At 48.0% G+C, this 11,961-nt stretch overlaps 1 protein-coding gene across 1 annotated transcript in view; it reads right to left on the bottom strand.

Moving 5' to 3' along the window:
• PLCG2 (phospholipase C, gamma 2 (phosphatidylinositol-specific)) overlaps positions 1–11,961 on the bottom strand; it is a 140,317-nt gene that overhangs the window by 30,858 nt on the left and 97,498 nt on the right. Inside the window, exons 17-20 of the mRNA XM_012648218.1 lie at positions 11,660–11,810; positions 7,036–7,216; positions 5,516–5,587; positions 1,871–1,980 (exon numbers count right to left, since the gene is read on the bottom strand). Coding sequence (XP_012503672.1) covers positions 1,871–1,980; positions 5,516–5,587; positions 7,036–7,216; positions 11,660–11,810 — 514 coding nt within the window. The remainder of the gene's footprint in view (positions 1–1,870; positions 1,981–5,515; positions 5,588–7,035; positions 7,217–11,659; positions 11,811–11,961) is intronic.

Genomic DNA, 11,961 nt, shown 5'->3' with positions numbered 1-11,961 from the left:
CTTAGACACTTGGATCACTCCGCATCAGAGGCAGGAGGCTGTCCCGCACATAATGGAAAACTGTGAATTGGAGTAACTGTCCAGGCCGCACCCACCCAGTGAGGACCAGGACTGTGACAGAGCAGGGTGCAGGAGCGCGATGAGGAAGTGTCAGGGGGCCTGGGAGACACCTGAGCTCGGGCTGTGCCACTTAGAAGGGAGGGACCTTGGCAAAGCCAAACCGCTGAGCTGTGGAGCAGCAGATTGACCACACCGGTTGGCAAACTGGGCCTGGGAGCCTCCAAGGAGGAGCCCCAGGGCTGCAGTGGGGACAGCGGATGTCAGCAGGGGGACCCAAATGGGCGGCTCCAAGCCCTGCTCCAGCTTCGACAGATCACTGTAGCTCTCAGATCTTGTGCTGTTACCAATATTTTATTCTAGGGATCCAGGTAAGAATTGGTTTCGAATGAGGTCCTCGTTTTTAAAGAAAAAGTTTGGAAATCCCTGAATTAGGGCCCCTTGCACGGGAACAGGGAGGGACCTAGAAGATAAGTGAGGTTAAGAATCTGGGCTCTGGGCCGGGCGCGGTGGCTCACGCCTGTAATCCTAGCACTCTGGGAGGCCAAGGCGGGCGGATTGTTTGAGCTCAGGAGTTCGAGACCAGCCTGAGCAAGAGCGAGACCCCGTCTCTACTAAAAATAGAAAGAAATTAATTGGACAACTAAAAATATATAGAAAAAATTAGCTGGGCATGGTGGCGCATGCCTGTAGTCCCAGCTACTCGGGAAGCTGAGGCAGGAGGATCGCTTGAGCCCAGGAGTTTGAGGTTGCTGTGAGCTAGGATGACGCCATGGCACTCTAGCCCGGGCAACACAGTGAGACTCTCTCTCAAAAAAAAAAAATGAATCTGGGCTCTGCAGTCAGAAGAGTTCAAATCTCAGCCTGCTGTGTGACCCTGGACGAGTTACTGCATGTCTCTGTGCTTCAGTTTCCTCATCCGTAAAACGCAGGCAACAACAGAACCAACCTTATACAGTCATCATGTAGATCAAATGAGTTATTTCCAATGAAGTGCTTAAAACAGTGCTTGACACATATAAGCATTCAATACACCCTACACACTACTATTCAGATTTTTTAAGTCAGGTCCAGCTATTTTGTGGGAGGAAGAAATGCCAGTCTTGTGAGGTGCTTGAATCTCTGCCAGGGTGCATGGTTATGAGCAAGTTCTTATTGCTCGAAAGCCACCCCACAAAACCACTTACCAGGAACCTATCAATGAGCAGTGAATTTTTCTTCTACGGTGAAAAAAGTGAAAAGGTATCTAAACCCCAGCACACTCAAGTAACTGCCTAAAAATGCACTCTCTTCAGTTCAGGATGGGGCCATTGCACATAGCACAGGACTAAGCAATAGCGTAAGAATTAGAATTTAAAATAACACACAAGCTTGTGAAATGGGCAGAGCCCGTGCTATTTAGTAGCTATAACCTTGGAAAGCCTCATTTACCACGTCTGTGAAGTGGAGAAAATCATATTCATAACCACAGGGCTATAGTGGAGATATGGTTAGACAATGCATGGAGACAATTAGCAGAGTGCTTAGCACAGAGTAAGACCTCAATAAATGATAGCTGCTGTTGTCATTATGATAGTATACAATATATGATGATATAAAAGCTATATAATAACTGTTAACATTGTAGTTTATCCACTTTCCCAAACGGTGCATGCACCAAGCCACCTTCCCAAGGACTTAGCACAGCTAAGTCAGAGCCAGCTCAGAGTGGCAGACAAAGGGAGTCAGAGCTCAGCCAGCACCTGAGTCTCGTCACCAAGAGGGGACAGGTCAAGTTCACCTGCCACACAGCCCAGCCCCCACTCGGCCTTACCAGCCCCCGGGCTCCTTGGAGACATTGTGGATGAGGGCGCCACGGCAGAAGCTCAGCTCATCGCTTTGTTTGGCTTTGTAGTCATACAGAGCTTTCACGGTTCTCTGAGGCTTTCAGGGGAAAACAAGAAGGAAAAGGTCAGGCCGGGCGACAGGAGGAGGAGGAGGAGGCGGCATCTGCATTCCCTGGCACCATTTGGTTCTTCCCATGAGGGAGCAGCGGGCTTCAGTCCATGGTTGTAGCACCATCTGCTGGCAAGGGTCTGGCATTGCGAAGGAACTGAAGTCCCCAAAAGTCACCTAGGAGGGACCCAATACTGCTCAATTTCCTCGACGTAGAAAGGATATGCCTTTTAGATTAAGCCATGACTGCCACCATGGTGCCTGTGCTCAACAACCCTCCAAGAAGTTCGAGGGCAACACCATTTCCTGGCCAACCTGGGGCCCTCACCACTATTTTCATGTAGGCCAGTGGTCCCCTAACTAGCCTCCTGCAGGACACTGACACTCGGCGCGAGTAACTGAGGCGCTTCTCTATGAAACGCATCACAAGGAGGTCTCTGTTGGCAGAAACAAGTAAGATAAAATTTACTTGGGATAAAACTTTTCTTCAATGAATTTACTGTAATGCCTTCTGCCTGCAAGCGTAAAACCGTGACAAAACGAACACCCACACAGCAAGCAAATATTAATGGGAAAACCTCTGAAATCGTCAAATCTGTTTATATCAGTAGCTTCCCTCTCCTCCCACCCACAGGAAACAGGAGCAGGAATTTTACAAGGAATCCCGTGGAACTGTCTCTCAGAGCACGCGCTGTGGCGTCAGACAGGTAGGTTCGAATCACTGCTCTGCCCCTTAGTGGTTTTGTAAGTTTGAGGCTCTCTGATCCTCATGTCCCCATCTGTGCAGTGGGAATTCAATTTCGCATGTATTTCACAGGGCGGTTGAGACTACTAGATGAGATGATGTACGTGATGATAAAACCGATGACAGCCTGCATTTCTTAAGGGCTCACCATAGTCAAAGCATCGTTCTAAGCCTTATAGTATCTCCTTTAATCTTCAAAACAACCCTAACGGGTAGGTAGTCATATGATTGTGCCCATTTTACAGGTGAGGAAACTGAGGCACAGAGAAATGAAGTATTAATACCTTGCCCAGGATCAACTAGCTGGTAAGTGGCTAAGTCCAGAACCAGATCAATTCATGTGAGTTGTTGCCCTAGTTCATGATGTTCCCCTGGAAGCAACGTGGGGTCTAGAAGCTCTGCCATGGGGATCTCCAATTGGAGGCCAATGGAGCCACCGCCCTTCTCTTTCCAACCCCCCTCAAATAGAGGTGGCTCTGCCTGTGTATCGGGCTTCAAGAGTGGATAGAAAGGCAGGACACAGGCTCCAAGGCCACCGGAGGGTACACCAGTGCCGGGGGTGTGCCATACAATGACTTCAACGAGGAGGAAGCCTCCAGCCTGGCCGATGGCAGGAGAAGTCTTCACGTCAGGCCCCTCATCAACTAAGGAGAAACAAGCCACCCACCAGATGACCAAGCGGGCGTGTGGCAGAGCCAAGTGGTTCAGAGCACACGCCTCACAGTCAGACCGCCTGGGTCCGTTTCCAGCTCCACACCTTCCTAGCTGCGTGACCTCGGCAATTACTCAACCTCTACGTGCCTCAGTTTTGTCGTCTGTAAAATGGGCACAAAAACAGCACCTACCTCACGGGGCTGCTCTGAGGATTAACGAGCGAACCACTGCCAAGAGCTTGGAACAGCTCGGGGCGTGTGTTACCTACGACTGTCCGTCTGGTCATCCCAGCTCCAAGGGCTTACTTGGAGGAAATATGCAAAAGGGACCCCGAGTCTCGTGCGTGGAGAAGTTCACTGTGGTGTGAACTTGAAAAGCAAAGGCTAGAAACGTCCCCCACGGCCACTGGTGGGGAAATGGCTCAGCTGGCAGAATCACCCAGCACTTTTCTAAGTTAAAATTCTAATCTGTGTATTTCATCTAAATCACTCAGCCTATCAGCTTCGACAAAGGTCGAAGATCAGCGATGGGGAAACCAACGTGTGACCAAGCAGCAAGTGAATAAAGCACAATACAAATGGCAGGGACAGGTGGTAGTGACTAGAAAATGTGTATCCAGGTGGGCAGAGACTAGAAGGGACGAACACCCGAAAATTCAGGGAGCTGCTGCTCGCGCGTGGTGAGACGGGACCGATTCTCTCTCCTTTTCTCGATGTGTTTAACTGCTACGTCATTTTCCAGTCATAACAGTAAGAATTTCACTCTGAGGCGCTCATCACACACTGGTGGCTTGAGGTCAAACTCGGCGTACAATCATGTTTTACTCAGCTTAGCGTAGGAAGATTTTCTCTAAAACTTGGTTCAGCTGCCACAATTTAAAACTTGGGAGATTTCACGCAAAACGTCCAGATTTCTGGCCTGGCTTGAGAAATCAGATCTGGCCTGTCCTCTCGAGAGGTGACGATGCAGTGCTATGAGGAGTGGCTGCCCTGGAGATGGGGTCTGCGTTCCCCAGCTTTCCAAAGTCTCCGTCACCCCTGCCGTCTGGCTGCCGGGAAGCCAAATGCCAGCTGCCATTTGTCACCAAATCTGCACTCTTTTGTCAGATACAGGGGAATATTTCTTACACCCGGGCCAGCCCTGCTCACTCACTTTACCTGCCTAACCTTCACGGACTTTTGAGCTTGCCGCCTGTGTTTCATGAAATCATGTTTCGAAGGGCAAAGGAAAAAAACCCGAGCCCATCCAAATAAGCTCCAAGTATACCATCCCAGCAAGGAGGAAAAGATCCAGTCTGCCTGAAGGTACTTAAGAGCCCCCCCGTTTTATCTGTGCGACCCGCGCACAGGGGGAAGGGGTGTGCCTTTTGTTCTCCCCCACGTTTTTTTCTTTTCTCGCAAGTCTTTGCTGCTAGCTGAGATCCCTTCATATGTTTTGCACACGGCTCAGTTTGCCCATAGTTTTTCAAGACTTCACTTTCAAAGAGATCTGCATTGGCCAAGGATTATAAATTTAAAAAAAGAAAAAGAAATGGATTTCAACAGAGCCCACGAGCAGGGGCCCTTCCCACGGGAGGGTTGTACGCCCATTGTGCGCCAGATGGTCCCCCAAACGGAAAACGCACCGTAGTTCTTCCTCCACCAGCTCAAACTAAATTTGAGATGAAACTGGAGCGAGGAGGAGCCGGGGGCCAAGAGTAAAATCCATCCCTACCTGCGTGAAATTACTCAACAGCATCGGGGTGGGAAGGGGAGATAGCGTTAGCGTGGCAAGGAGGTCAGCGAACCAAATGGAATTTATAAACACCGCGGGCTCAGTCGGCGAGCAAAAAACATTTGAAAGACTTTTAATTAGAAGCCATTTGGCCCAAAGGTGGTTCATCAAACCTCAGAATTTCAGCAAGGCACAGGCGCACGCGGATGGAATTCCATTAACCTTTTCCCTGAAACTAGGCTTCGTATTGTCAATCATCATTTCTTCTTTTTTTTTTTTTTTAAACCAGGTTTTCCAAAATATTCCCTTGCCTGGTTATAACTGCCATGGGACAAGGAAGGGGACAAGGGAATCCATGTCAACCTAGTGACTAGGGAACAGCGGGAACGGGAGGACCGGCACCGACCGTACCATGGAAGGGTTGATTTCACTCGGATCCACGTACATTCTGCTGACGTCATAGAGGGAGTTTATATCTCTTTCCTGGAAGCAAAAAACAAAACAAAGAAAAATAAATAGAACAAGCCATGGTCCTAGAAGAGCCCTCACATATAAAAAGGATCCAGGCTTCCTTGTGGCTGCCTATCCTTTGGTAGAAGAGTTGAAACCTCACAGAATTTTCCCATGGCTCGTGGGTAGAGATGGCAAGAAGCTATAAAGAAGATCCCCCAAACTTGGAAACCACCCCGAAATCAGAGAAGGCCCTATCCTGGCCTACCGTGCGCCAGGCACTGCGTTCCTTTGTAAAAGTACAATCCTGAGATCCAACGGCATGCGGCAATAAGCTCATGGCTTGCAAAGGCCCAAGGGATACGTCTCCTCCTGACTCCACCCCACATTCCACGACAACCCATTGGTAGCTTGAAATTGGCTACCGTGGAAGTGTTTACACCACAGAAAGTGGCAAATGCTACAAACCAGGGTCTTTCCCCCAGAGAGCTGTTTAAACATTTACCAGCACACCGCTGCCAAGACCCATCCGCCCATCCCTCTGCTCCCCTCTCGCTCAGCTGTCTTTCTGTTCCTCATGTCACCTCCGGGTGGGCACTGCCCTACCTAGGGCCCTTCTTCCTCCACATCTCCGCAGAGCTGAGTCACTCCCATCTTCTAGGTATCAGCTCATATGTTCACCCCCTTAAGGCAGCCTTCTCCGATCACCCCCGACCTGATGCAGCACCCACCCTTTCACCCCATCCTGTATCATTTGCTTCGTTATATTTCACGCTACCTGAAAACATCTTATTTATGTGACTACGTTTTCTACATCTCCTCTCCAGAACCCAAATTGCCCAAGGGCAAACTTTGTTCATAGTACTCCCAGCATCCGGAACAGTTCCTGGCACACAGTTGGGGCACAATCAATCTCTTTTCAGTAAATGAACGAATCTGTGCTACAGGAATTGAGACACGGTAATCACAAAAGGTCTTCTACGCCCAGAATCTTCCAACGAATGGCTCAGAGAAAAATCCAGTGCCTTATGATGGCCTCCCCCGGCTTGCTCCATTCTGGCCACGTTGGCTTCCTCTCTGTGCCTCCAGGCAGTTTCTCACCTCCTTTGGCCCTTCTTCCTCGTGGCAGCTGTGTGGCTCCCTCCTTCTCGGTGAGACCCCCTGGACCACCCTCTGAACCCCTCCCCCATCACTCTGCATCCACTTGTCCACCTTCCCAGTTTGTCTCCTCAGCACTCGTCACCATCGGACTCGTGCTGTGTGTACCATTTTTATCTCATCTATCGTCTGCCCCCCAGCACTAGACCGTAAGCAGCCGAGGGCAGGGGCTTCGCCTGTTGTGTTCCATTTTGTATCCCCAGGACCCAGAGCAGTATCAAACACACGATAAGTACTTGATAAACGTTTGCTGAATGAACGAACAGATGACCTATGACCTCGGACAAGATATCTCCCCAAGTCCCCAGGAGTCGACCACCTACCATGTTGTAGCGCTCCAGGAGCTCGGGGGTCACAGGGTAGCGCAGCCTCATCTTTCGGTAGAGGGCGTGCTTCTCGTAGTAATTGACGAGCTCCACGAGGCTCTCAAAATAGGCGGAGGTGCCCAGCACGAAGTGCCGGCCGTCCCGGTTGATGCGGCAATGCTTCACCTTGCCCCGAGCCCTGGGGGGAACCACAGGGTTGACATGCGGAAGTCCTGGCAGCCAAGCAATTGCTCTGTAAGCCCCACTGATGAGAAACAACCTAGTTATCCATGCTTAGGGGAGTGAGTAATACACAGGGTGCAGCCCTCCTGTGGAACACAAGACAGAGTTAAAAATAATGTGGGTCTTTTCAAAACAGATCTAGAAGAATCTGTGTCTCAGAAGAAATCTTGCTGACTGAACAGCTAACTCCCCTTACCCTTCTTCCCAACTACAGAACTTGACTTTGGGAGCATCCTAGAATCCTAGATCAGGGGTGGGTGGGCCAAAAGTGGCCCACCACCTACTTTTATAAATAAAGTCTTATGAGACACATTCATTTGTTTATACACTGTCTGTGGCTGTTTTTGCACTACAACAGCAGAGTTGCATAGTTGCAACAGAGACCATACGGCCTGCAAAGCCTAAAATGTTGACTCTGTGGTCCTTTACGGAAAGTATTTGCCAATCCCTCTACAGAATTCTGGACTCCATCCCCAAATTCTTAAATCTTGTCTTCAGTGGCTCAACTAGCACAACAATGACTTTTCTTTTTTTCAAAAAAGAAATGAGTCTTTCATTTCTTCATCCATTTGAAACAAGAGGAAGAAAACGTCTAAAACAGAACAGAATCCTCAGTCTTATTAGCTTTTATCAGCAAGAATAGAAACATTTGTAAAATTGTATTTTGACCCTAACTTTACAGCCAAGAGGGTCTTCTAAAAAAAATATCTACCCCCAAATAGCCAAAGCAATTTTGAGCAGAAAAAACAAAGCTGGAAGCATCATACTACCTTACTTCAAAATATACTATAAAGCTATAGTAATCAAAACAGCATGGCACTGGCATAAAAATAGACACATAGACCAACGGAATGGAGTAGAGAACCCAGAAGTAAATCCATGCATTTATGGTCAACTGATTTTCAGTAAAGGTGTCAAGAATACACCATGGGAAAATGACAAGTCTCTTCAATAACTATTGTTGGGAAAACTAGATAAATAAAATTCAAAAGAATTTCAAAAGAAATTCTGATAAAAAAAATTTCAAAAGAATGAAATTAGACCCTCACCTCACACCATATACAAAAAACCAACTCAAAATGGATTAAAGACTTAAACATAAGACCCGAAACTGTAAAACTACTAGAAGAAAACAAGGGGACAGGCTCCATGACATTGGTCTGGGTGATGATTTTTCAGATATGACCCCAAAAAGCATAGGCAACAAAAGCAAAAATAGACAAATGAGATTGCATTAAACTAACAAGCTTCTGCACAGCCTAGGAAATAATCAGCAGAGTAAAGAGACAAGCTATAGAATAGGAAAAAGTATTTGTGAACTGAACATTTGCTACGGGGTTAATGTCCCAAATATATAAGGAACTCAAACAACTCAATAAGAAAATAAATAACCCAATTTAAAAATAGGCAAAGGATCTGAACAGACATTTCTCAAAAGAAGATAGATAAATGGCCAACAGGTATATAAAAAAATTTTCCACATCACTAATCATCAAAGAAACGCAAATTAAAACCACTATGAGATATCACCTCATACCTAGTAGAATGTCTATTATCAAAAAAAAGTAAAAAGATAAGTGCCGATGAGGATGTGGAAAAAAGGGAACCCTTGTACACTGTTGTTGGGAATGTAAATTAGTATAGCAAATATGGAAAATACATGGAGGTTCTTCAAGAAATCAAAAATAGAACCACCATATGATCCGGCAATCCCACTACTGAGTGCACATCCGAAGGAGATGAAATTGGTATTTCAAAGAGACATCTGCACTCCCACGCTCACCGCGGCACTATTCACAGTAGCCAAGATGTGCAATCAACCTACGTGTCCTTCAGTGGATGAACAGATAAAGAAATTGTGGTCTATATACACAACGGAATACTATTTTGCCTTAAAAAAGAAGGAAATCTTGTCATTTGTAGCCTGAATAAGCCTGGAGGACATTATGCTAAGGGAAATAAGTGAGGCACAGACAGACCATTATACTACATCTCATTTATATGTGTAATCTAAAAAGAGTTTAACTCACAGAAGCAGAGCGTAGAATGGTGGTAACCAGGGTCTGGGAGGGTCGGGAGTGTTAGATGTTGGTCAGAGGGTACAGAATTTCAGTGAGGAGGAATAAGTTCAAGAGATCTATTGTACAACATAGCGACTATAGTTAATACTGTATTGTATTCTTGAAAATTGCTAAAAGAGATTTTAAGTGTTCTCACCACAAAAAAAAAAAAAATGGTAAGTATGTGAGGTAATGCATACATTACCTCGATTTAGCCATTCTACAGTGTATATATATTTCAAAACATCATGCTGTACACTAAGTGTACACAAAATTTGTCAATTCAGTAGATTAGGAAAATATCTAGAGGCATAGTTTCTGTGGGTAGACTACTCATCTTTCAAAAATTCTGCACTTTAGAGATACATTTTTTATTGTTTTAAAAAATGTATCCTGTTCAGCCATTTCTTCCAAAAGTCCTGTGAAAACAAATGCTAGAAGACTTCTGTTTCGTTGGTTTATTTGCAGTGATATTTTGTTAAATATTTATTCCTTTTAAAAAAGAGAGGGAAAAAAAAGAAACTGCTGAGTAGAAAAATAAGATGCAGATTGATCCCATTTGTATGTTTTTAAAATGGAAGAAAATACCCACACATAAAATGGCACTATCCATTTTCCATAGGTTCGCATATCTATAAATACGTTTTTTTAAATGTCTAGATGGAGACACCCACTAGAAATCTGCGCTTTCTCCCAGGACATCTCTGCTGACAGGAGAAGGACGATGGGGACTTTAGCATTCACTGTAATGTCTTCATTTTTTATAAAGAGACTATATTCCTGTAATGTTTATGTAATTAAAAATTAATTTTACAACTTTTTACAAGAGCTTCTCAGGGCAGCGGGGGTCTGGGGTGCTGAGGTTCAGAGCCTGGGTCAGTTCTGGCCGCGTCCTCTGGAAACCTCTCGAGCCTCAGTTTCCTCTTCCCTGGCACTGGGATCTGCAATCCCTGGCTCATGGCGAGTGTTGGGATTGTCATCTGTTAGGTCACTCAGGGTGGGCCCTGAGCATTGTGTTTGGCACCCGGAAAAAGACGGATCAGAAGGGGCGATGGGAACGGGGCTGGAATTCAAGCCGTGTTTTCCAACCTCCTGGAGTACATTGCTCCAAGTCAGTGGACGCCACAGCCTAAAGCCTCAGCTTCGCCCAGAAGCCCCTCGTCCCACTGAGGGACGCCTCCAACCGATCACACCCAGACAACTTCATCTCTCCATTTCATGGATTTGAAAGTAGATGCTCCTCCTCTCCTGGGGAAATCTACCCAGAAGTTCAGTATTCACCCCCGGAGCCTAGGACAGTGCCTGGCAGGGAGAGGAACCCTGCAGATATGTGAGGGGTGGAGGGGAGGGGAGGAAGGGGAGGTTCCTCCAGACCTCTGCTCTCCCACTGTCCCGAACAGACTCCCCACCCGCTTCCCTGGAGAACTCCTGCTCACCCTCCAACACCCTGCCTGACCAATCCCTCTGTAGCACTCACCAAGCAATATTACAGGGACTTCCTTATGTGCCCGAATCTTCCACTAGAGACAGCATTTCTCAGTGAAGGGTAGTGATGCCCCACCCCACACCATGACCAGAGAGCATTTGAAAAGAGTGTGTGTCTGGGGGTGAGGGGGACAGAGGGGTTTTCTCTTGTTACAATGACTTCGGGCCCCCAGTACGCATCAGTGGGTGGAGGCCAGGGAAGCTCAACGTCCTGACGTGGTGGCAACAGCCCCCGCCACCATGCTCTGAGAAACACCGTGCTGGACTCGGTTTCCCTGCTGGTGGAAGTGGGGGAGATTGTTATCCCTGCAGCGAAGGACTCAATCGCGGGCAGCCTCGGGGGCAGCCCCGTGTCTGGACGTAGTACAGGACTCAGCACGGGGCTGGTACCATCACAAGAGCACGCAGGGAACCCTGGGCCGGGGAGATGATACCATGAATCCCCCCGACACTCCCGTCTCGGTGGAAGAGGAATGAACCAAATGTTTTGGGGTGAAAGTAGAGAACCACAGTCCTAGAGATGCTCGGACCACAGCTGCAGATGGGAGGAAACCAGATCTGTCACATCTCAGGTCTGGGCTGTCCGGGTTCGAGTCCCACCTCCACCACTCACTGGCTGCGTGGTTCAGCAAGTCGCTTAACCTCACGGAACACAGACCGTGCCGGCACATCAGAAGCACGTGTGTAGCGCAGGCTGCTTTTGCTATTATTATTGCTGTCGTCATGCCACTGTTGATGCTCAGGAGAGAGGACAGTGGCAGGTAAGCCTCCGCCTGAAGCTCCCTCTTGGTTCCCCACACCTGCCCCTCCGGCACCTCCCCTGGAGAGCGTGTGCCTCGCGCCGCCGCGCCCACCTGAAGGTGATGGCGAAGGAGTCGCTGCCGTCCCGCCTCCGGATCAGGAAGGCTCCGTCCCGGGGAATTCTCATCAGCATGTCCTCCGCTTCTCCTCGGCTCAGCCTGTCGTAGTACCACCTGCGGCAAAGCCAGGGATGAGGGCCGGGGGAGAGGCCTCTGGGCTGTCAGGGGGCCACCCGCGGAGGACGAAATAATGGGCTCCAGTGAGGCCTGGAATGTGGCCCTGGGAATGGCCGCAGCAATCACGGTGGGCTTCCCCGGCCAAAAACACCTCGGAGAAGAGTCATTTGTGAGAATAA

Source organism: Propithecus coquereli, unplaced genomic scaffold, assembly GCF_000956105.1.
Source record: "Propithecus coquereli isolate 6110/MARCELLA unplaced genomic scaffold, Pcoq_1.0 Scaffold280, whole genome shotgun sequence".
NCBI lineage: Eukaryota > Metazoa > Chordata > Mammalia > Primates > Indriidae > Propithecus > Propithecus coquereli.
The sequence above is the reverse complement of the archived record's forward strand: the minus strand, read 5'-3'. Positions and strand labels throughout refer to the sequence as shown.